Source organism: Salmo salar, chromosome 01 (genome assembly GCF_965601325.2).
Source record: "Salmo salar chromosome 01, fSalSal1, whole genome shotgun sequence".
NCBI lineage: Eukaryota > Metazoa > Chordata > Actinopteri > Salmoniformes > Salmonidae > Salmo > Salmo salar.
This window is the reverse complement of record NC_138291.1, coordinates 183,220,554-183,245,000: the sequence shown is the minus strand read 5'-3', so window position 1 is coordinate 183,245,000 and position 24,447 is coordinate 183,220,554. Positions and strand designations below refer to the sequence as shown.

The following is a 24,447-nucleotide window of genomic DNA, read 5'->3' as shown; positions in this document are numbered from 1 at the left end:
CAGATGGTCTGCCTGTCTGTCTGTCTGTCTGTCTGTCTGTCTGTCTGTCTGTCTGTCTGTCTGTCTGTCTGTCTGTCTGTCTGTCTGTCTGTCTGTCTGTCTGTCTGTCTGTCTGTCTGTCTGTCTGTCTGTCTGTCTGTCTGTCTGTCTCTCTGTCTCTGACCCTTTGTGAGGTTATTGGGAGCATTACTGACTGAGGTATCCCTCTGTGGGCTCTTCAGCACGATATGTCGCAATTTCATAGTGTAAAAACTAGTGGCATTTTCCAGCCCTAACGCCAGGTTTGGGCCATTTACCTATCTAACAACAGCTCCCTTGTGCTGAGGGTGAGGGGTGGCAATGTTTGAGGTGTGTCTTTAAAAAACAAGTGCAAAGGGTGTCAATTTCATGCAGAGATAATGTTTCAAATCAAATCAAATCAAGTTATATTGGTCACATACACATGGTTAGCAGATGTTAATACAAGTGTAGTGAAATGCTTGTGCTTCTAGTTCCGACCGTGCAGTAATATCTAACAAGTAATCTAACCATTTCACAACAACTACCTTATACACACAAGTGTAAAGGAATGATTAAGAATATATACATGTAAATATATGCATGAGCGATGGCCGAACAGCATAGACAAGAGCGATGGCTGAACGGCAAAGGCAAGATGCAGTACAGTATATACATATGAGATGAGTGATGTAGGGTATGTAAACATTATATAAAGTGGCATTGTTTAAATGACTAGTGATACATTTATTACATCCAAATGTTAATTATAAAAGTGGCTAGAGATTGAGTCTGTATGTTGGCAGAAGCCACTCAATGTTAGTGATGGCTGTTTAACAGTCTGATGGCCTTGAGATAGAAGCTGTTTTTCAGTCTCTCGATCCCAGCTTTGATGCACCTGTACTGACCTCGCCTTCTGGATGATAGCAGGGTGAACAGGAAGTGGCTCGGGTGGTTGTTGTCCTTGATGATCTTTTTGGCCTTCCTGTGACATCGGGTGGTGTAGGTGTCCTGGAGGGCAGGTAGTTTGCCCCCGGTGATGCGTTGTCCAGACCTCACTACCCTCTAGAGAGCCTTATGGTTATGGGCGGAGCAGTTGCCATACCAGGCGGTGATACAGCCCGACAGGATGCTCTCGATTGTGCATCTGTAAAAGTTTGTGAGTGTTTTTGGTGACAAGCCAAATTTCTACAGCCTCCTGAGTTTGAAGAGGCGCTGCTGCGCCTTCTTCACCACGCTGTCTGTGTGGGTGGACCATTTCAGTTTTTCCATTATGTGTACGCCGAGGAACTTAAAACTTTCCACCTTCTCCACTACTGTCCCGTCAATGTGGATCGGGGGCTGCTCCCTCTGCTGTTTCCTGAAGTCCACGATCATCTCCTTTGTTTTGTTTACGTTGAGGGTGAGGTTATTTTCCTGACACCACACTCAGAGGGCCCTCACTTCCTCCCTGTAGGCCGTCTCGTCGTTGTTGGTAATCAAGCCTACCACTGTAGTGTCGTCTGCAAACTTGATGATTGAGTTGGAGGCATGCATGGCCATGCAGTCATGGGTGAACAGGGAGTACAGGGGAGGGCTGAGAACGCACCCTTGTGGGGCCCCAGTGTTGAGGATCAGCGAAGTGGAGATGTTGTTTCCTACCTTCACCACCTGGGGGCGGCCCGTCAGAAAGTCCAGGACCCAGTTGCACAGGGCGGGGTCGAGACCCAGGTGTTAAATGCTGAGTTGCGATTGTATCGTCTGTGGACCTATTGGGGCGGTAAGCAAATTGGAGTGGGTCTAGGGTGTCAGGTAGGGTGGATGTGATATGATCCTTGACTAGTCTCTCAAAGCACTTCATGATGACAGAAGTGAGTGCTATGGGGCAATAGTCTTTTAGCTCAGTTACCTTAGCTTTCTTGGGAACAGGAACAATGGTGGCCCTCTTGAAGCATGTGGGAACAGCAGACTGGGATAGGGATGGATTGAATATGTCCGATAAACACACCAGCCAGCTGGTCTGCGCATGCTCTGAGGACGCGGCTAGGGATGCCGTCTGGGCCGACAGCCTTGCGAGGGTTAACACGTTTAACTGTTTTAGTCACGTTGGCTGCGGTGAAGGAGAGACCACAGGTTTTGGTAGTGGGCCGTGTCAGTGGCACTGTATTGTCCTCAAAGCGAACAAAGAAATAGTTTAGTTTGTCTGGGAGCAAGACATCACTGTCCGCGACGGGGCTGGTTTTCTTTTTGTAATCCGTGATTGACTGTAGACCCTGCTACATATGTCTTGTGTCTGAGCCGTTGAATTGCGACTCTACTTTGTCTCTATACTGACGCTTAGCATGTTTGATTGCCTTGCGGAGGGAACAGCTACACTGTTTGTATTCGGTCATGTTTCCGGTCGCCTTCCCATGATTAAAAGCAGTGGTTCGCACTTTCAGTTTTGCACGAATGCTGCCATAAATCCACGGTTTCTGGTTGGGGAAGGATTTAATATTCACCGTGGGTACAACACCACCGTTGCATTTGTTAATTAACTCGCACACCGAATCAGCGTATATTTACATTTACATTTAAGTCATTTAGCAGACGCTCTTATCCAGAGCGACTTACAAATTGGTGGATTCACCTTATGATATCCAGTGGAACAACCACTTTACAATAGTGCATCTAAATATTTAGGGGGGGGGGGTTAGAAGGATTACTTTATCCTGTCCTAGGTATTTCAGGTGTCTCCGGAAGGTGGTGATTGACTCCGCTGTCCTGGCGTCGTGAGGGAGCTTGTTCCACCATTGGGGTGCCAGAGCAGGGAACAGTTTTGACTGGGCTGAGCGGGAACTGTGCTTCCTCAGAGGTAGGGAGGCGAGCAGGCCAGAGGTGGATGAACGCAGTGCCCTTGTTTGGGTGTAGGGCCTGATCAGAGCCTGAAGGTACGGAGGTGCAGTTCCCTTCACAGCTCCGTAGGCAAGCACCATGGTCTTGTAGCGGATGCGAGCTTCAACAGGAAGCCAGTGGAGAGAGCGGAGGAGCGGGGTGACGTGAGAGAAGTTGGGAAGGTTGAACACCAGACGGGCTGCGGCGTTCTGGATGAGTTGTAGGGGTTTAATCATAAGGCATACACCCCCACCCTTCTTCTTACCAGAGAGATGTTTGTTTGTGTTGGCGCGATGCGTGTACCGACTCTGATAACGTATCCCGAATGAGCCATGTTTCCGTGAAACAAAGATTGTTACAATCTCTGATGTCTCTCTGGAAGGCAACCCTTGCTCGAATTTCGTCTACCTTGTTGTCAAGAAACTGGACATTGGCGAGTAGTATACTCGGGAGCGGTGGGCGGTGTGCCTGTGTACGGACCAGAAGACCGCTCCGTCTGCCCCTTCTGTGGTGCCGTTGTTTTGGGTCGCCTACTGGGATCCGATCCATTGTCCTGGGTGGTAGGCCGAACAGAGGATCCGCTTCGGGAAAGTCATATTCCCGTAATGTTGGTGACTTGACGTTGCTCTTATATCCAATAGTTCCTCCCGGCTGTATGTAATAAGACTTAAGATTTCCTGGGGTAACAATGTAAGAAATAATACTATAGAAAAACAAAATACTGCAGGGTGTGAGCTCTCAACCTCCCACCAGTTTCCTCTTCCCCCCCTCTGTGGGTGTGAGAGTGTAAGGAATAATATGTAAAAAAACTAAATACTGCAGAGTTCTTAAGAACACGTCCATCTCTGTCGGCGCTAAACAAGAGGTCTTAGCGATAACGCTAATGAAATTGATAATGGATTGTGAGAGTGGAAGCACAACCTATCCAGCCATGTCCACAGTGTCCATGGACGAGAGATGTGCCTTTTGTCCTGGTGAATTTCGTATTTAGAAACATAAAAAAATGATTGGTTTCCCCCTCATTTCGTTTAATTTGATTAAAAACCCAGCATAGCCTCCCCTCCCTTAATCAAGGCTGGTTCAGCAGAGCCACACAGGTGGATCTTTTAGCTAACTTGTCACGTCCTGACCAGTAAAAAAAAAAAAATTGTTATTGTAGTTTGGTCAGGGCGTGGCAGGGGGTGTTTATCTTGTGTGTTTCGGTGTTTCGGTGTTTGTTTTTTGTGGTTCGTTTGTTGGTTTGTTTGGTTTGGGATATGTGTTTATGTAGAGGGGTGTTTGTTTAGAGTATTCTGGTTTTTTTGGCTATGTTCTATATTTTGTATTTCTATGCTCTTTCTATGTTGTGTATTTCTTTGTTGGCCTGGTATGGCTCTCAATCAGGAACAGCTGTACATCGTTGTTGCTGATTAGGAGTCATACTTAGGTAGCCCTGTTTTCACCTGTCTTATGTGGGAAGTTGTTTTGCACTGCTGTGTTTAGCCTGTAATACTGTGCGTTCGTTCGTTTTCTTGTTTTGTTTCATTAAGTGGTCTAATAAAAGTTAATATGAGCACTCAACCCGCTGCGCCTTGGTCCACTATATACGACGACCGTTACAGCGAGCTAGTAACGTTTCAATCGGTGACGTCACTCGCTCTGAGACCTTGAAGTACAGTGGGGGAAAAAGTATTTGATCCCCTGCTGATTTTGTACGTTTGCCCACTGATAAAGAAATGATCAGTCTATAATTTTAATGATAGGTTTATTTGAACAGTGAGAGACAGAATAAAAACAAAAATATCCAGAAAAACGCATGCAAATCATTTTATAACATTTTTGACGTGCGTTTTTCTGGATTTTTTGTTGTTATTCTTTCTCTCACTGTTGAAATAAACCTACCATTACAATTATAGACTGATAATTTCTTTGTAAGTGGGCAAACATACAAAATAAGCAGGGGATCAAATAATTTTTTCCCCCACTGTAGTTGTGTCCCTTTCTCTACCGCGGCTTTTGTGGAGCGAAAGGTAACAATGCTTAGTGGGTGACTGTTGTCGATGTGTTCAGAGGGTCCCTGGATTGAACCAAGCTTGAGGCAAGGAGAGGGACAGAAGCAACACTGTTACACAATGACTAGGAAACATTTGGCTAGAACTTCCAGCTGTGAAACATCTAGAACATCCAGCTGGGAAACATCTAGAACATCCAGCTGGGAAACATCTAGAACATCCAGCTGTGAAACATCTAGAACATCCAGCTGTGAAACATCTAGAACATCCAGCTGGGAAACATCTAGAACATCCAGCTGGGAAACATCTAGAACATCCAGCCAATCTTGGTTTCATCAGACCAGAGAATCTTTTTTCTCATGGTCTGAGAGTCTTTTGGTGCCTTTGGCAAACTCCAAGCAGTCTGTCATGTGCCTTTTACTGAGGAGTGGCTTCCGTCTGGCCACTCTACTATAAGGCCTGAATGGTGGAGTGCTGCAGAGATGGTTGCCCTTCTGGAAGGTTCTCCCATCTCCACAGAGGAACACCTGGAGCTCTGTCAGAGTGACTATTGGGTTCTTCAACACCTTCTTGACCAAGGCCCTTCTCCCCCGATTGCTCAGTTAGGGCCTGGCGGCCAACTCTACGAAGAATCTTGGTGGTTCCAAAATTCTTCCATTTTAGAATGATGGAGGCCACTGTGTTCTTGGGGACCTTCAATGCTGCAGACATTTTTTGGTACCCTTCCCCAGATCTGTGTCCCGAAACAATCCTGTCTCGGAGCTCTAGGGACAATTCCTTCGACCTCATAGCTTGGTTTTTGTTCTGACTTGCACTGTCAACAGTGGGACCTTATATAGACAGGTGTGTGCTTTTCCAAATCATGTCCAATCAATTGAATTTACCACAGGTGGACTCCAATCAAGTTGTAGAAACATCTCAAGGATGATCACTGGAAACAGGATGCACCTGAGCTCAATTTCGAGTCTCATAGCAAAGGGTCTGAATACTTATGTAAATAAGGTTTTTCTGTTTTTCTGTTTTTTATTTTTATTTTTTTAGCAAAAATGTCTAAGCTTGTTTTCACTTTGTCATTATGGGGTATTGTGTGTAGATTGCTGAGGATTTTTTTTTTAATAAAATAAAATGTCAAAAGGTCTGAAAACTTTCCAAAGGAGAGAGTAGGGTACAGAGGAGATAGTGGAGATTGTAGGGTACAGTGGAGATAGTAGTGTACAGAGGAGAGAGTGGAGATAGTAGGGTACAGAGTAGATAGTGGAGATTGTAGGGTACAGTGGAGATAGTAGGGTACAGAGGAGATAGTGGAGATAGTAGGGTACAGAGGAGATAGTAGGGTACAGAGGAGAGAATAGTGTACAGAGGAGATAGTGGAGATTGTAGGGTACAGAGGAGATAGTGAAGAGAGTAGGGTGCAGAGGAGATAGTGGAGATAGTAGGGTACAGAGGAGATATCTAGCTGCCATCATTGCAGTCGTTATAGGCTATTCTGCCCTAGACTCCTAAACAGTAAAAGTGATATGCAAATGAAATGGAATGTAACCCCTGTGCGGCCTCCATCCCGTATGCGGGACGGACATCCAGCGAAAAATCCTATCGCCATTAGCATAACAAAATTTAATAATTTTTTCTTTTCAATTCTTTTTTCAAATTATATCGTTTTATAGATACACCTCTCCTGAATCGAACCACGTTGTCCGATTTCAAAAAGGCTTTACAGCAAAAGAAAAACATTAGATTATGTTAGAGGAGTATATCGTAAAAGTAGCCACATAGCCATTTTCCGACCAACCACATGCATCACAAATAACCAAAAAACAGCTAAATGCAGCACTAACCTTTGACAATCTTCATCAGATGACACACCTAGGACACCATGTTACACAATACATGCATTCTTTTGTTCGATAAAGTTCATATTTATATATAAAAACAGCATTTTACATCGGCGCGTGACGTTGACTAACTATTTTCCCTCAAATGCATCCGATGAAACAGCGCTACAATTTAGTAAATTACTATTCGAAAACATTTTTAAAATGTAATATTGTCATTCTAAGATTTATAGATGAATATCTCTTGAAAGCACCTGTAATGCCAGATTTAAAAATAACTTTACTGGGTAATCACACTTTGCGATAAAAGGGGATGCGATACTCAGAACAATAGGCTAGCAATACAGGTCAGCGCCATCTTGGAACAATCGCATATCAAATCTAGTCTTGTATACTATTGTCAATAATCCCTTACCTTTGATTATCTTCATCCTTAGGCACTTCCAGGAATCCCAGGTCCACAACAAATGTATTTTCGTTCGAAAAAGTTCATCCTTTATGTTCCATTAGCTTGTTGTTGTTAGCTCGTTCTGAAGGCTGCACCAAAAGTTCCGTTGGCCGCGGGGCTACTCTTTCAACAAAATGCATTTTTTTCTTATTTAGGTTTGTTCAAACATGTCAAACGTTGTATAACATAAATCTTAAGGGCCTTTTTCAACCAGAGCTCCAATAAGATTCAAGGGGGACGATTGCATTGTCTTTATAAACGTTTCGAAAGGGGAGGGTAGCCAGGGGCGCCGGCGTCATAATGGTGATGGCCCTCTCCGTGTGACCACGTTCCACAGCGTGTCATTGTGTCAGTTTTCACAGTAGGAGACTCAAATCACTTTGTAAAGACTGGGGACATCTAGTGGAAGCAATAGGAAGTGTTCAATGAACCATAGCTCACGGTGTGATTAATAGGCAACGTGATGAAGTTGAGTCCGCAATTCAGAATTCCACTTCCTGTTTCGATCTGTCTCGGGGTTTTGACTGCCATATGAGTTCTGTTATACTCACAGACACCATTCAAACAGTTTTAGAAACTTTAGGGTGTTTTCTATCCACAACTATTAATTATATGCATATCCTAGCTTCTGAGTTTGAGTAGTAGGCCGTTTAAAATGGGCACAAATTGTTTTTCAAAATGCGCTATGGCGCCCCGTATCCTAGGCGACCGTCAAGAGGTTAAACAATTTAAACAGCCATGCGCACCACCCTGCTGGAGACATAGTAATGTCGTGTCATGTCATGTAGCCTTATGTCATGTGTTCTGTCCCCAGCTCCTCGCATCACAACCCTGCTGGAGACCTTGGACATCCTGTTGGATCACAACGCCACGTTCATCTGTGAGGTTGACTCCCGACCGCCAGCTGATGTCACGTGGACACGGAACAACCACCCAATCCCGTAAGAGCATTTAACAAAATTGGCAACATTAGACAACCTTGTCTGGTACATTTGAGTAATTTAAACAGACTTTAAATTGTATGATCGGTCATTACAGAGGCTTTTGGTGAGTTTTATGAAGTTGAATTCATTCAGGTCACAGCTTTACGTGTCTGTTTTATCGAAATACTACGACTATGATTACCATGATTAATGTCTATTCATTCCCTAATGCTCTCCAGATACTACGATTCTGTTTCCTGTTTCATCCAGATACTATGATTCTGTTTCCTGTTTCATCCAGATACTATGATTCTGTTTCCTGTTTCATCCAGATACTATGATTCTGTTTCCTGTTTCATCCAGATACTATGATTCTGTTTCATCCAGATACTATGATTCTGTTTCATCCAGATACTATGATTCTGTTTCCTGTTTCAGCCAGATACTATGATTCTGTTTCATCCAGATACTATGATTCTGTTTCATCCAGATACTATGATTCTGTTTCCTGTTTCATCCAGATACTATGATTCTGTTTCCTGTTTCAGCCAGATACTATGATTCTGTTTCCTGTTTCATCCAGATACTATGATTCTGTTTCCTGTTTCATCCAGATACTATGATTCTGTTTCATCCAGATACTATGATTCTGTTTCATCCAGATACTATGATTCTGTTTCCTGTTTCAGCCAGATACTATAATTCTGTTTCCTGTTTCATCCAGATACTATGATTCTGTTTCCTGTTTCATCCAGATACTATGATTCTGTTTCCTGTTTCATCCAGATACTATGATTCTGTTTCCTGTTTCATCCAGATACTATGATTCTGTTTCCTGTTTCAGCCAGATACTATAATTCTGTTTCCTGTTTCATCCAGATACTACGATTCTTTTTCCTGTTTCATCCAGATACTATGATTCTGTTTCCTGTTTCAGCCAGATACTATAATTCTGTTTCCTGTTTCATCCAGATACTATGATTCTGTTTCCTGTTTCATCCAGATACTATGATTCTGTTTCCTGTTTCATCCAGATACTATGATTCTGTTTCCTGTTTCATCCAGATACTATGATTCTGTTTCATCCAGATACTATGATTCTGTTTCATCCAGATACTACGATTCTGTTTCCTGTTTCATCCAGATACTACGATTCTTTTTCCTGTTTCATCCAGATACTATGATTCTGTTTCCTGTTTCATCCAGATACTATGATTCTGTTTCCTGTTTCATCCAGATACTACGATTCTGTTTCCTGTTTCATCCAGAAACTATAATTCTGTTTCCTGTTTCATCCAGATACTATGACTCCCGCTACACGATCAGGGAGAATGGCCAGATGCTATTGATCCCCAACGTCAGAGAGTCTGATAACGGGGAGTACTGCTGTGTTGCTAACAACGGCATCGGAGAGCCGGCCAAGAGCTGCGGAGCCTTGCAGCTTAAAATGAGTATGGGAAAGGAGAAAGGGGGATACCTAGTCAGTTGGAAAGGGAAAGGGGGATACCTAGTCAGTTGGAAAGGGAAAGGGGGATATCTAGTCAGTTGTAAAGGGAAAGGAGAAAGGGGGATACCTAGTCAGTTGGAAAGGGAAAGGGGGATATCTAGTCAGTTGTAAAGGGGGATACCTAGTCAGTTGGAAAGGGAAAGGGGGATACCTAGTCAGTTGGAAAGGGAAAGGGGGATACCTAGTCAGTTGGAAAGGGAAAGGGGGATATCTAGTCAGTTGGAAAGGGAAAGGAGAAAGGGGGATACCTAGTCAGTTGGAAAGGGAAAGGGGGATATCTAGTCAGTTGTAAAGGGAAAGGAGAAAGGGGGATACCTAGTCAGTTGGAAAGGGAAAGGGGGATATCTAGTCAGTTGTAAAGGGGGATACCTAGTCAGTTGGAAAGGGAAAGGGGGATACCTAGTCAGTTGGAAAGGGAAAGGGGGATACCTAGTCAGTTGGAAAGGGAAAGGGGGATATCTAGTCAGTTGGAAAGGGAAAGGAGAAAGGGGGATACCTAGTCAGTTGGAAAGGGGGATACCTAGTCAGTTGGAAAGGGAAAGGGGGATACCTAGTCAGTTGGAAAGGGAAAGGGGGATATCTAGTCAGTTGGAAAGGGAAAGGAGAAAGGGGGATACCTAGTCAGTTGGAAAGGGAAAGGGGGATATCTAGTCAGTTGTAAAGGGAAAGGGGGATACCTAGTCAGTTGGAAAGGGGGATACCTAGTCAGTTGGAAAGGAGAAAGGGGGATACCTAGTCAGTTGGAAAGGGGGATACCTAGTCAGTTGGAAAGGGAAAGGGGGATATCTAGTCAGTTGGAAAGGGGGATACCTAGTCAGTTGGAAAGGGGGATACCTAGTCAGTTGGAAAGGGGGATACCTAGTCAGTTGGAAAGGGGGATACCTAGTCAGTTGGAAAGGAGAAAGGGGGAACCCTAGTCAGTTGGAAAGGGAAAGGGGGATATCTAGTCAGTTGGAAAGGGAAAGGGGAAAGGGGGATACCTAGTCAGTTGGAAAGGGAAAGGGGAAAGGGGGATACCTAGTCAGTTGGAAAGGAGAAAGGGGGAACCCTAGTCAGTTGGAAAGGGAAAGGGGGATACCTAGTCAGTTGGAAAGGGAAAGGGGAAAGGGGGATACCTAGTCAGTTGGAAAGGAGAAAGGATAAAGGGGATACCTAGTCAGTTGGAAAGGGGGATACCTAGTCAGTTGTAAAGGGAAAGGATAAAGGGGATACCTAGTCAGTTGGAAAGGGGGATATCTAGTCAGTTGTAAAGGGAAAGGATAAAGGGGATACCTAGTCAGTTGTAAAGGAGAAAGGGGGATACCTAGTCAGTTGTAAAGGGAAAGGAGAAAGGGGGATACCTAGTCAGTTGTAAAGGGAAAGGAGAAAGGGGGATACCTAGTCAGTTGTACAGGAGAAAGGGGGATACCTAGTCAGTTGTACAGGAGAAACGGGGATAACTAGTCAGTTGTAAAGGGAAAGGATAAAGGGGATACCTAGTCAGTTGGAAAGGGAAAGGGGGATACCTAGTCAGTTGTAAAGGAGAAAGGGGGGATACCTAGTCAGTTGTAAAGGGAAAGGGGGATACCTAGTCAGTTGTAAAGGGAAAGGGGGATACCTAGTCAGTTGGAAAGGGAAAGGGGGGATACCTAGTCAGTTGTAAAGGAGAAAGGGGGATACCTAGTCAGTTGTAAAGGAGAAAGGGGGATATCTAGTCAGTTGTACAACTGAAGCTATTCAACTGAAATGTGTCTTCAGCATTTAACCCAATCCCTCTGAATCAGAGAGGTATGTGGGGTTATGCCCCGTGTTTCAAGGGATCCATACAGTGTTCAGGGCTGAGTCCCCAATGGCACTCTATTGTCTGAGTCCCCAATGGCACTCTATTGCCTGAAATGTTTTTTACCAGGGCTCATAGGGTCAAAAGTAGTGCTCTGGTGAATACTTAAGAGTCTAAGGAAAAAACATGTGGGCACTAAAGTACTTCCATGTTTTAGAACTGGTACCGGGTACCTTCAAACGTGACCCGTGACGCTTGTGGGAGTTGTGTTCATGAGAGTCTCATCTTTCCACAGACTGGTCACATTAGTTTTGTAGGCCAAACCGTTCAGACACTACAGATGTTTTTTGTGAGAAGACCGATTTTCGGGATGTCTCCTGGTCTGATTCACACCTCTCTCTAGCTCTGACACCTTTCACCTCAGATGAGGAAAGTCGCCATTGGAAGATCTGGTGGATTGAGACGTAGCCCATGCAAAAAAAAACGTATCTCTAGCTTAAACAGACGGATTCTGATGGGGATTTTTTAAATAAAAGCTCATTAGATTTCCACCGAGGCACAAACATCATCTATAGGGGGTTAAAAGTAGTCCTCTAAATTTGAAACTCAACTGTTTCTTTGTTCCATACAGTGTTCTAGAAGAGATTATTCTAGATATCTCGTAATAGTCTGTGCAGGATCTCTAAAGTCTAAACCAGGGAGTCTCAGATATTTCAACTGATCACTTTGCTAGGCGAGAATAGAGCAAAGATAATGAGTTTGAAGCATGTTTAACAGTGTCTTGCTCAATCTTATTGTCCTTTGTCAATCACACTGGTGTGAACTCGACAATATGTCAAGCTTGCGGATTTTACGCCAGTGAACTAAGCTGCCTGCAATGCTTCAGATTGTTCTCATTCAAACGGTATCAGGGAGAAGGATAGTCTGCAATGATACCACATTGATTTAATCAGCAACTTGACAATGCTGGTCATTTATGAACATTTGAACATCTTGGCCATGTGCTGTTATAATCTCCACCCGGCACAGCCAGAAGAGGACTGGCCACCCCTCATAGCCTGGTTCCTCTCTAGGTTTCTTCCTAGGTTTTGGCCTTTCTAGGGAGTTTTTCCTAGCCACCGTGCTTCTACACCTGCATTGCTTGCTGTTTGGGGGTTTTTAGGCTGGGTTTCTGTACAGCACTTTGTGATATCAGCTGATGTAAGAAGGGCTATATAAATAAATTTGATTTTGATTTGAACTATGTTCTTCCTCCAGAGCCTCAGATAAAAAGACACCCCACCAACATGACGCTTCTGATTGAGTCCAAGGCCGTGTTGCCCTGCGTGACGCTAGGAAACCCCAAACCAGACATCTCCTGGGTCAAAGATGACGCTCTTATGACGGTACCTCTTATTTTCAATCAGCGCTCTGACGGTTTGTTGTGAGGACGCTATACTATACGAGCAGGCTACTCAAACAATCACTGTAGAATACTCTGCAGGAATTTCACATATTGACAATTGTGAAAGTCCACTAGGAGGTTCTAGACTATGCCACCCATTGAATTGATACAGAAATCAAGTGGATCTCACCAAACAGAAGTCATCAACTGAATAAAGATAACAGCTTTGTTCTTAGACACTCAATTCACTTTCAGAATCAATACTCCCAACAGGTGAGTGATCGGATCACGATTCTGGATTTTGGCGCTCTGAAGATCCATAACATCAAGAAGGAAGACGCGGGGCAATACCGCTGTGTGGCCAAGAACAGCTTCGGGATCGCCTTCTCCAAACCAGTTACCATAGAAGTACAGGGTAAGTTCTAGAGCCTTCTCCAAACCAGTTACCATAGAAGTACAGGGTAAGTTCTAGAGCCTTCTCCAAACCAGTTACCATAGAAGTACAGGGTAAGTTCTAGAGCCTTCTCCAAACCAGTTACCATAGAGGTACAGGATAAGTTCTAGAGCGTTCTCCAAACCAGTTACCATAGAAGTACAGGGTAAGTTCTAGAGCGTTCTCCAAACCAGTTACCATAGAAGTACAGGGTAAGTTCTAGAGCGTTCTCCAAACCGTCACAATAGAAGTACAGGGTAAGTGTAAGGCTGGTGGACCCACAACAGAGGACTTTGAAATACTTAATAGCAGGCTAATGTTAAAGCAGCCTAATTCAACATATAACTCATGATGTTTCTAACCGTTATGTTTTTATGTTTCCTCCAGCCCCAGCCCGGATCCTCAGGGTCCCTAAGGATAAGAGAGTGACCTTCGGTAGCGAGGTCTCTCTGGAGTGTAACGCCACTGGAAACCCTATCCCCGCCATCACATGGTTGGAGAACGGGAATACCGTGAGTACTGCTCTCCGTGGTTGGAGAGCAGTACTCACTACTACTGCTCTTTCCACTTCTCATATGCTTCCTCTTCTTCCTCTTCCCTGTGTGTTGTGGATACATAAAAGCATAGGGTTTTTGGATGATATGAGCAGGCACAGCCCTCAGCCAGCCCAAAGTCTAAGAGATCTGGCTTGTATTCCTAAAGCATTTTAGAGTGCTGATCTAGGATCAGGTCCCTCCTGTCCATAGACTTTTCTAGGATCTAAAAGGAAAAACTGATCTTAGATCAGCACTCCAACTCTGAGACGCTTTAGGAATAGGGGCCCAGATCTGATCAGGCACAGCCTTGGCCACCTCAAAGCTGGGGTACTCGGTAGAGTTCAGTGTAAATGTCAAACAGCACATTACTCCCATAAATGATCAGTCCTCTCTGTTACTCCAAAGCATTGTTCATTTTAAAGTGTTCTCTCTGACGCCATAAAAGCCCCGTCCACACCGAAGGGAATTTGGCAATGAGGTCCTTTATCTACGTCCCCAGAGTCAGATGAACTTGTGCATACCAGTATTATGTCTCTTTGGAGCACCGGAGATGCTGTAGACTTGTCAGATATCCCCTGTCAGCATTAAAGTATTGACAGAACAATGTTAATTGAGAATGATAAGAGCAACGGCTTGGTCTTTGACTTTCCATGGTTTTGATGCCGTTCCATTTACTCCATTCCAGCCATTATTATGAGCCGTCCTCCCCTCAGCAGCCTCCTCTGATACACACACACACACACACACACACACACACACACACACACACACACACACACACACACACACACACACACACACACACACACACACGGCACACTCACACTCACACTCACACACACACCACACACCACACACTCACACACACTCACACACACACAGCACACACTCACACACACACACACACACACACACACACACACTCACACACTCACACACACACACTCACACACTCACACACTCACACACACTCACACACACACACACACACACACACACACACACACACTCACACACAGCACACACAGCACACACAGCACACACACACTCACACACACTCACACACAGCACACACTCACACACACACACACACACTCACACACTCACACACACACACACACAGCGCACACGCACACAGCACACACTCACACACACACACACACACACGCACACGCACACGCACACGCACACAGCACACAGCACACAGCACACAGCACACACACACACACACACACACACAGTCCTGTAAAGTGTATCTTTGTTGTGTTATTCCATCAGGTTCCGGGTGGTTCTGTGGAGGAGACGTTAGTAGGGGAGGTGATTCTGTCTGTACTTCACGTCACGGTGACTAAACCTGCTCGCTACACCTGTCTAGCCTCCAACAGACACAGCGCTGGGGCCAAGTCCGCCAAATCTTCAGCCGGAGTCACTGTCCAAGGTAATCCCCCATCACCCTACTGCCTATCAGCCTCCCTATCTACTGCCTATCAGCCTCCCTATCTACTGCCTATCAGCCTCCCTATCTACTGCTTTAGACTGGAGTGCTATGGGGCAGCCCCCATCACCCTACTGCCTATCAGCCTCCCTATCTACTGCCTATCAGCCTCCCTATCAACTGCCTATCAGCCTCCCTATCTACTGCCTATCAGCCTCCCTATCTACTGCCTATCAGCCTCCCTATCTACTGCCTATCAGCCTCCCTATCTACTGCTTTAGACTGGAGTGCTATGGGGCAGCCCCCATCACCCTACTGCCTATCAGCCTCCCTATCTACTGCCTATCAGCCTCCCTATCAACTGCCTATCAGCCTCCCTATCTACTGCCTATCAGCCTCCCTATCTACTGCCTATCAGCCTCCCTATCAACTGCCTATCAGCCTCCCTATCTACTGCCTATCAGCCTCCCTATCTACTGCCTATCAGCCTCCCTATCAACTGCTTTAGACTGGAGTGCTATGGGGCAGCCCCCATCACCCTACTGCCTATCAGCCTCCCTATCTACTGCCTATCAGCCTCCCTATCTACTGCTTTAGACTGGAGTGCTATGGGGCAGCCCCCATCACCCTACTGCCTATCAGCCTCCCTATCTACTGCCTATCAGCCTCCCTATCTACTGCCTATCAGCCTCCCTATCTACTGCCTATCAGCCTCCCTATCTACTGCCTATCAGCCTCCCTATCTACTGCCTATCAGCCTCCCTATCTACTGCTTTAGACTGGAGTGCTATGGGGCAGCCCCCATCACCCCCTGAATGTAACCCTATTGCCTATCAGCCTCCCTATCTACTGCCTATCAGCCTCACTATCTACTGCTTTAGACTGGAGTCTATGGGGTAGCATTAGCAACAGCACATATCTACATATCCTGTGTTTTAGAACAATGTACTGTTTACCCAGTGTGTTGGTTTGAACTCTGCTGTTTTGCTAGCTGCTCTCTCTCTGTGTGTGTGTGTGTGTGTGTGTGCTGTGTGTGTGTGTGTGTGCTGTGTGTGTGTGTGTGTGTGTGTGTGTGTGTGTGTGTGTGTGTGTGTGTGTGTGTGTGTGTGTGTGTGTGTGTGTGTGTGTGTGTGTGCTGTGTGTGTGTGTGTGTGTGTGTTTATGATTGTGTGTGTTTATGATTGTGTGTGTGTGTGTGTGTGTGTGTGTGTGTGTGTGTGTGTGTGTGTGTGTGTGTGTGTTTGTGTGTGTGTGTGTGTGCTGTGTGTGTGTGTGTGTGTGTGTTTATGATTGTGTGTGTTTATGATTGTGTGTGTGTGTGTGTGTGTGTGTGTGTGTGTGTGTGTGTGTGTGTGTGTGTGTTTGTGTGTGTGTGTGTGTGTGTGTGTGTGTGTGTGTGTGTGTGTGTTTGTGTGTGTGTGTGTGTGTGTGTGTGTGTGTGTGTGTGTGTGTGTGTGTGTGTGTGTCTGTGTGGTCTCTCTGAGTATATTCAGCTGTTTCTCTTAGTCAGCTCAGGGTTTTTCTACTCTGTCACTCCCCATTGTATCACTGTTTAACCTCATAGACCCCCCCCCCCCACCGAACTCTAACCTCAATCAGCAACTTACAGGCTTGTAATAGAGCAGACAATGTTACCAAGCCATAGAAAACCCAGTTTAATCTGAAGAAAAGCTGCAGAAAATGCATTTGTTTGATTTTGAAATAAAATTCTTTGTTACGGCTCTCCAGACCAGATCCTCGGGCCCTCTGCATGGGGTCAACAATGTAAGGCTGCAACCACAAAAACACACCTGGCAATAGGTCGCCCCCATCCCCTTTTCACACCCACTGCCACACACACACACACACACACACACACACACACACACACACACCACACACACACACACACACACACACACACACACACACACACACACACACCACACACACACACACACACACACACACACACACACACACACACACACACCACACCACACCACACCACACCACAACACAACACACACACACACACACACGGGACTCCCTGGTCACCTCACTGCTATGATCTGGCCACAGCAGCAGCATGTTCTCCCTGCTCAGTAGAAAACGATGTGTCTGCTCTCCTCACAGATCAATAACCTGTGTTTATCTGTTTCTCCTGGGTCCTGCTCTGCTGCTGGTCCACGGATCCTGTCCCTTCCCTGTAGAGTGGAGGTAAGACTGTCCTTTCCTATAGGCTGTTTGTTGTGTAAACACAGGTTTTATAGGACACAATACAGGTTGTATAGGATACAGGCTGTTTAGGATACAGGCTGTTTAGGATACAGGTTGTATAGGATACAGGTTGTATAGGATACAGGTTGAATAGGATACAGGTTGTATAGGATACAGGTTTTATAGGATACAATACAGGTTGTATAGGATACAGGCTGTTTAGGATACAGGCTGTTTAGGATACAGGTTGTATAGGATACAGGTTGTATAGGATACAGGTTGAATAGGATACAGGTTGTATAGGATACAGGTTTTATAGGATACAATACAGGTTGTATAGGATACAGGTTATATAGGATACAGGTTGAATAGGATACAGGTTGTATAGGATACAGGTTGTATAGGATACAGGTTGAATAGGATACAGGTTGTATAGGATACAATACAGGTTGTATAGGATACAGGTTGTATAGGATACAGGTTGTATAGGATACAGGTTGAATAGGATACAGGTTGTATAGGATACAGGTTGTATAGGATACAGGTTGTATAGGATACAGGTTGTATAGGATACAGGTTTTATAGGATACAATACAGGTCGTATAGGATACAGGTTGTATAGGATACAGGTTGTATAGGATACAGGTTTTATAGGATACAATACAGGTTGTATAGGATACAGGTTGTATAGGATACAATACAGGTTGTATAGGATACAGGTTGTATAGGATACAGATTGTATAGGGTGTTTATTGTACTGATACAAATAATTTTCTAATACTTATTTCAAATACTATTTTCAAAAACCTGGTTTAAATGCATGAGAGTGTATTTGAGTGATTGTATTTTAGGATTTCAAATATTTAACTACTTGTCTTTTCAAATGAATAATATCAATAACAAAAAAGTGTTAGAAATGTCTTTGTTGAAATACCCTAAATAGTATTAGAACCCTGGTCTGATGTGATACAGTATATAATATAATATAATATAATATAATATAATATAATATAATATAATATAATATAATATAAATATATAAATATAACATATATAAGGTCTCTAGATGTTGTCTCTGTGTTCCAGGCTGTATAAAGGCAGGTTATTGTAGTTTATAATATGTCTCTATGTTCCAGGCTGTATAAAGGCAGGTTATTGTAGTTTATAATATGTCTCTGTGTTCCAGGCTGTATAAAGGCAGTGCAGGGTATTGTAGTTTATAATATGTCTCTGTGTTCCAGGCTGTATAAAGGCAGGTTATTGTAGTATATAATATGTCTCTATGTTCCAGGCTGTATTAGAGGCAGGGTATTGTAGTTTATAATATGTCTCTGTGTTCCAGGCTGTATAAAGGCAGGTTATTGTAGTATATAATATGTCTCTGTGTTCCAGGCTGTATTAGAGGCAGGGTATTGTAGTTTATAATATGTCTCTGTGTTCCAGGCTGTATAAAGGCAGGTTATTGTAGTATATAATATGTCTCTGTGTTCCAGGCTGTATTAGAGGCAGGTTATTGTAGTTTATAATATGTCTCTGTGTTCCAGGCTGTATAAAGGCAGGTTATTGTAGTTTATAATATGTCTCTGTGTTCCAGGCTGTATAAAGGCAGGTTATTGTAGTTTATAATATGTCTCTGTGTTCCAGGCTGTATAAAGGCAGGTTATTGTAGTTTATAATATGTCTCTGTGTTCCAGGCTGTATTAGAGGCAGGGTATTGTGGTTTATAATATGTCTCTGTGTTCCAGGCTGTATGAAGGCAGGTTATTGTAGTTTATAATATGTCTCTATGTTCCAGGCTGTATAAAGGCAGGTTATTGTAGTATATAATATGTCTCTGTGTTCCAGGCTGTATAAAGGCAGGTTATTGTGGTTTATAATATGTCTCTGTGTTCCAGGCTGTATAAAGGCAGTGTATTGTGGTATATAATATGTCTCTGTGTTCCAGGCTGTATAAAGGCAGTGTATTGTGGTATATAATATGTCTCTGTGTTCCAGGCTGTATAAAGGCAGGTTATTGTGGTATATAATATGTCTCTGTGTTCCAGGCTGTATAAAGGCAGGTTATTGTAGTTTATAATATGTCTCTGTGTTCCAGGCTGTATAAAGGCAGGTTATTGTAGTATATAATATGTCTCTATGTTCCAGGCTGTATAAAGGCAGGTTATTGTAGTTTATAATATGTCTCTGTGTTCCAGGCTGTATAAAGGCAGGTTATTGTAGTTTATAATATGTCTCTATGTTCCAGGCTGTATAAAGGCAGTGTATTGTGGTATATAATATGTCTCTGTGTTCCAGGCTGTATAAAGGCAGGTTATTGTAGTATATAATATGTCTCTATGTTCCAGGCTGTATAAAGGCAGGTTATTGTAGTATATAATATGTCTCTGTGTTCCAGGCTGTATAAAGGCAGGTTATTGTAGTATATAATATGTCTCTATGTTCCAGGCTGTATAAAGGCAGGTTATTGTAGTATATAATATGTCTCTGTGTTCCAGGCTGTATAAAGGCAGGTTATTGTAGTATATAATATGTCTCTATGTTCCAGGCTGTATAAAGGCAGTGCAGGGTATTGTGGTATATAATATGTCTCTGTGTTCCAGGCTGTATAAAGGCAGGTTATTGTAGTTTATAATATGTCTCTGTGTTCCAGGCTGTATAAAGGCAGGTTATTGTAGTTTATAATATGTCTCTGTGTTCCAGGCTGTATAAAGGCAGGTTATTGTAGTTTATAATATGTCTCTGTGTTCCAGGCTGTATAAAGGCAGTGTATTGTGGTATATAATATGTCTCTGTGTTCCAGGCTGTATAAAGGCAGGTTATTGTAGTATATAATATGTCTCTGTGTTCCAGGCTGTATAAAGGCAGGTTATTGTAGTTTATAATATGTCTCTGTGTTCCAGGCTGTATAAAGGCAGGGTATTGTAGTTTATAATATGTCTCTGTGTTCCAGGCTGTATAAAGGCAGGTTATTGTAGTTTATAATATGTCTCTGTGTTCCAGGCTGTATAAAGGCAGGTTATTGTAGTTTATAATATGTCTCTGTGTTCCAGGCTGTATAAAGGCAGGTTATTGTAGTTTATAATATGTCTCTGTGTTCCAGGCTGTATGAAGGCAGGTTATTGTAGTTTATAATATGTCTCTGTGTTCCAGGCTGTATAAAGGCAGGGTATTGTGGTATATAATATGTCTCTGTGTTCCAGGCTGTATTAGAGGCAGGGTATTGTAGTATATAATATGTCTCTGTGTTCCAGGCTGTATAAAGGCAGGTTATTGTAGTTTATAATATGTCTCTATGTTCCAGGCTGTATAAAGGCAGGTTATTGTAGTATATAATATGTCTCTATGTTCCAGGCTGTATAAAGGCAGGTTATTGTAGTATATAATATGTCTCTGTGTTCCAGGCTGTATAAAGGCAGGTTATTGTAGTTTATAATATGTCTCTGTGTTCCAGGCTGTATAAAGGCAGGTTATTGTAGTTTATAATATGTCTCTGTGTTCCAGGCTGTATAAAGGCAGGTTATTGTAGTATATAATATGTCTCTGTGTTCCAGGCTGTATAAAGGCAGGTTATTGTAGTTTATAATATGTCTCTGTGTTCCAGGCTGTATTAGAGGCAGGTTATTGTGGTATATAATATGTCTCTGTGTTCCAGGCTGTATTAGAGGCAGGGTATTGTAGTTTATAATATGTCTCTATGTTCCAGGCTGTATAAAGGCAGGTTATTGTAGTATATAATATGTCTCTGTGTTCCAGGCTGTATAAAGGCAGGTTATTGTAGTTTATAATATGTCTCTGTGTTCCAGGCTGTATAAAGGCAGTGCAGGGTATTGTGGTATATAATATGTCTCTGTGTTCCAGGCTGTATAAAGGCAGTGCAGGGTATTGTGGTATATAATATGTCTCTGTGTTCCAGGCTGTATAAAGGCAGGTTATTGTAGTATATAATATGTCTCTGTGTTCCAGGCTGTATAAAGGCAGGTTATTGTAGTTTATAATATGTCTCTGTGTTCCAGGCTGTATAAAGGCAGTGTATTGTGGTATATAATATGTCTCTGTGTTCCAGGCTGTATAAAGGCAGGTTATTGTAGTATATAATATGTCTCTGTGTTCCAGGCTGTATAAAGGCAGGTTATTGTAGTTTATAATATGTCTCTGTGTTCCAGGCTGTATAAAGGCAGGTTATTGTAGTTTATAATATGTCTCTGTGTTCCAGGCTGTATAAAGGCAGGTTATTGTAGTATATAATATGTCTCTATGTTCCAGGCTGTATAAAGGCAGTGCAGGGTATTGTAGTATATAATATGTCTCTGTGTTCCAGGCTGTATAAAGGCAGGTTATTGTAGTTTATAATATGTCTCTGTGTTCCAGGCTGTATAAAGGCAGTGCAGGGTATTGTGGTATATAATATGTCTCTGTGTTCCAGGCTGTATAAAGGCAGGTTATTGTAGTTTATAATATGTCTCTGTGTTCCAGGCTGTATAAAGGCAGGTTATTGTAGTATATAATATGTCTCTATGTTCCAGGCTGTATAAAGGCAGGTTATTGTAGTATATAATATGTCTCTATGTTCCAGGCTGTATAAAGGCAGGTTATTGTAGTTTATAATATGTCTCTGTGTTCCAGGCTGTATAAAGGCAGGTTATTGTAGTATATAATATGTCTCTGTGTTCCAGGCTGTATAAAGGCAGGTTATTGTAGTTTATAATATGTCTCTGTGTTCCAGGCTGTATAAAGGCAGGTTATTGTAGTTTATAATATGTCTCTATGTTCCAGGCTGTATAAAGGCAGGTTATTGTAGTTTATAATATGTCTCTGTGTTCCAGGCTGTATAAAGGCAGTGCAGGGTATTGTGGTATATAATATGTCTCGGTGTTCCAGGCTGTATTAGAGGCAGGGTATTGTGGTATATAATATGTCTCTATGTTCCAGGCTGTATTAGAGGCAGTGCAGGGTATTGTGGTATATAATATGTCTCTGTGTTCCAGGCTGTATAAAGGCAGTGCAGGGTATTGTGGTATATAATATGTCTCTGTGTTCCAGGCTGTATTAGAGGCAGGGTATTGTGGTATATAATATGTCTCTATGTTCCAGGCTGTATTAGAGGCAGTGCAGGGTATTGTGGTATATAATATGTCTCTGTGTTCCAGGCTGTATAAAGGCAGTGCAGGGTATTGTGGTATATAATATGTCTCTGTGTTCCAGGCTGTATTAGAGGCAGTGCAGGGTATTGTGGTATATAATATGTCTCTGTGTTCCAGGCTGTATAAAGGCAGGTTATTGTAGTATATAATATGTCTCTGTGTTCCAGGCTGTATTAGAGGCAGGGTATTGTGGTATATAATATGTCTCTGTGTTCCAGGCTGTATAAAGGCAGGGTATTGTGGTATATAATATGTCTCTGTGTTCCAGGCTGTATTAGAGGCAGGGTATTGTGGTATATAATATGTCTCTGTGTTCCAGGCTGTATAAAGGCAGGTTATTGTAGTATATAATATGTCTCTGTGTTCCAGGCTGTATAAAGGCAGGTTATTGTAGTTTATAATATGTCTCTGTGTTCCAGGCTGTATAAAGGCAGGTTATTGTAGTTTATAATATGTCTCTATGTTCCAGGCTGTATAAAGGCAGGTTATTGTGGTATATAATATGTCTCTGTGTTCCAGGCTGTATTAGAGGCAGGGTATTGTAGTTTATAATATGTCTCTATGTTCCAGGCTGTATAAAGGCAGGTTATTGTAGTATATAATATGTCTCTGTGTTCCAGGCTGTATAAAGGCAGGTTATTGTAGTTTATAATATGTCTCTGTGTTCCAGGCTGTATAAAGGCAGTGCAGGGTATTGTGGTATATAATATGTCTCTGTGTTCCAGGCTGTATAAAGGCAGTGCAGGGTATTGTGGTATATAATATGTCTCTGTGTTCCAGGCTGTATAAAGGCAGGTTATTGTAGTATATAATATGTCTCTGTGTTCCAGGCTGTATTAGAGGCAGGGTATTGTGGTATATAATATGTCTCTGTGTTCCAGGCTGTATAAAGGCAGGGTATTGTGGTATATAATATGTCTCTGTGTTCCAGGCTGTATTAGAGGCAGGGTATTGTGGTATATAATATGTCTCTGTGTTCCAGGCTGTATAAAGGCAGGGTATTGTGGTATATAATATGTCTCTATGTTCCAGGCTGTATAAAGGCAGGTTATTGTAGTATATAATATGTCTCTATGTTCCAGGCTGTATTAGAGGCAGGGTATTGTAGTATATAATATGTCTCTGTGTTCCAGGCTGTATAAAGGCAGGGTATTGTGGTTTATAATATGTCTCTATGTTCCAGGCTGTATAAAGGCAGGTTATTGTAGTATATAATATGTCTCTGTGTTCCAGGCTGTATAAAGGCAGGTTATTGTGGTTTATAATATGTCTCTGTGTTCCAGGCTGTATAAAGGCAGGTTATTGTAGTTTATAATATGTCTCTATGTTCCAGGCTGTATAAAGGCAGGGTATTGTGGTATATAATATGTCTCTGTGTTCCAGGCTGTATTAGAGGCAGGGTATTGTGGTTTATAATATGTCTCTATGTTCCAGGCTGTATTAGAGGCAGGGTATTGTAGTTTATAATATGTCTCTATGTTCCAGGCTGTATAAAGGCAGGTTATTGTAGTTTATAATATGTCTCTGTGTTCCAGGCTGTATTAGAGGCAGGGTATTGTAGTTTATAATATGTCTCTGTGTTCCAGGCTGTATAAAGGCAGTGTATTGTAGTATATAATATGTCTCTGTGTTCCAGGCTGTATAAAGGCAGGTTATTGTAGTATATAATATGTCTCTGTGTTCCAGGCTGTATAAAGGCAGGTTATTGTAGTTTATAATATGTCTCTGTGTTCCAGGCTGTATAAAGGCAGTGTATTGTGGTATATAATATGTCTCTGTGTTCCAGGCTGTATAAAGGCAGGTTATTGTAGTATATAATATGTCTCTGTGTTCCAGGCTGTATAAAGGCAGGTTATTGTAGTTTATAATATGTCTCTGTGTTCCAGGCTGTATAAAGGCAGGTAATTGTAGTTTATAATATGTCTCTGTGTTCCAGGCTGTATAAAGGCAGTGCAGGGTATTGTGGTATATAATATGTCTCTGTGTTCCAGGCTGTATAAAGGCAGGTT

The 24,447-nt window shown here is 42.8% G+C and overlaps 1 protein-coding gene across 1 annotated transcript in view; it reads left to right on the top strand.

Moving 5' to 3' along the window:
* The window catches only part of LOC106572540 (muscle, skeletal, receptor tyrosine kinase), a 77,903-nt gene that overhangs the window by 5,213 nt on the left and 48,243 nt on the right, over positions 1-24,447 (top strand). The window contains exons 2-8 of the mRNA XM_082957075.1: positions 7,936-8,062; positions 9,344-9,495; positions 12,568-12,695; positions 12,968-13,109; positions 13,515-13,639; positions 14,942-15,101; positions 17,291-17,297. Coding sequence (XP_082813201.1) covers positions 7,936-8,062; positions 9,344-9,495; positions 12,568-12,695; positions 12,968-13,109; positions 13,515-13,639; positions 14,942-15,101; positions 17,291-17,297 — 841 coding nt within the window. The remainder of the gene's footprint in view (positions 1-7,935; positions 8,063-9,343; positions 9,496-12,567; positions 12,696-12,967; positions 13,110-13,514; positions 13,640-14,941; positions 15,102-17,290; positions 17,298-24,447) is intronic.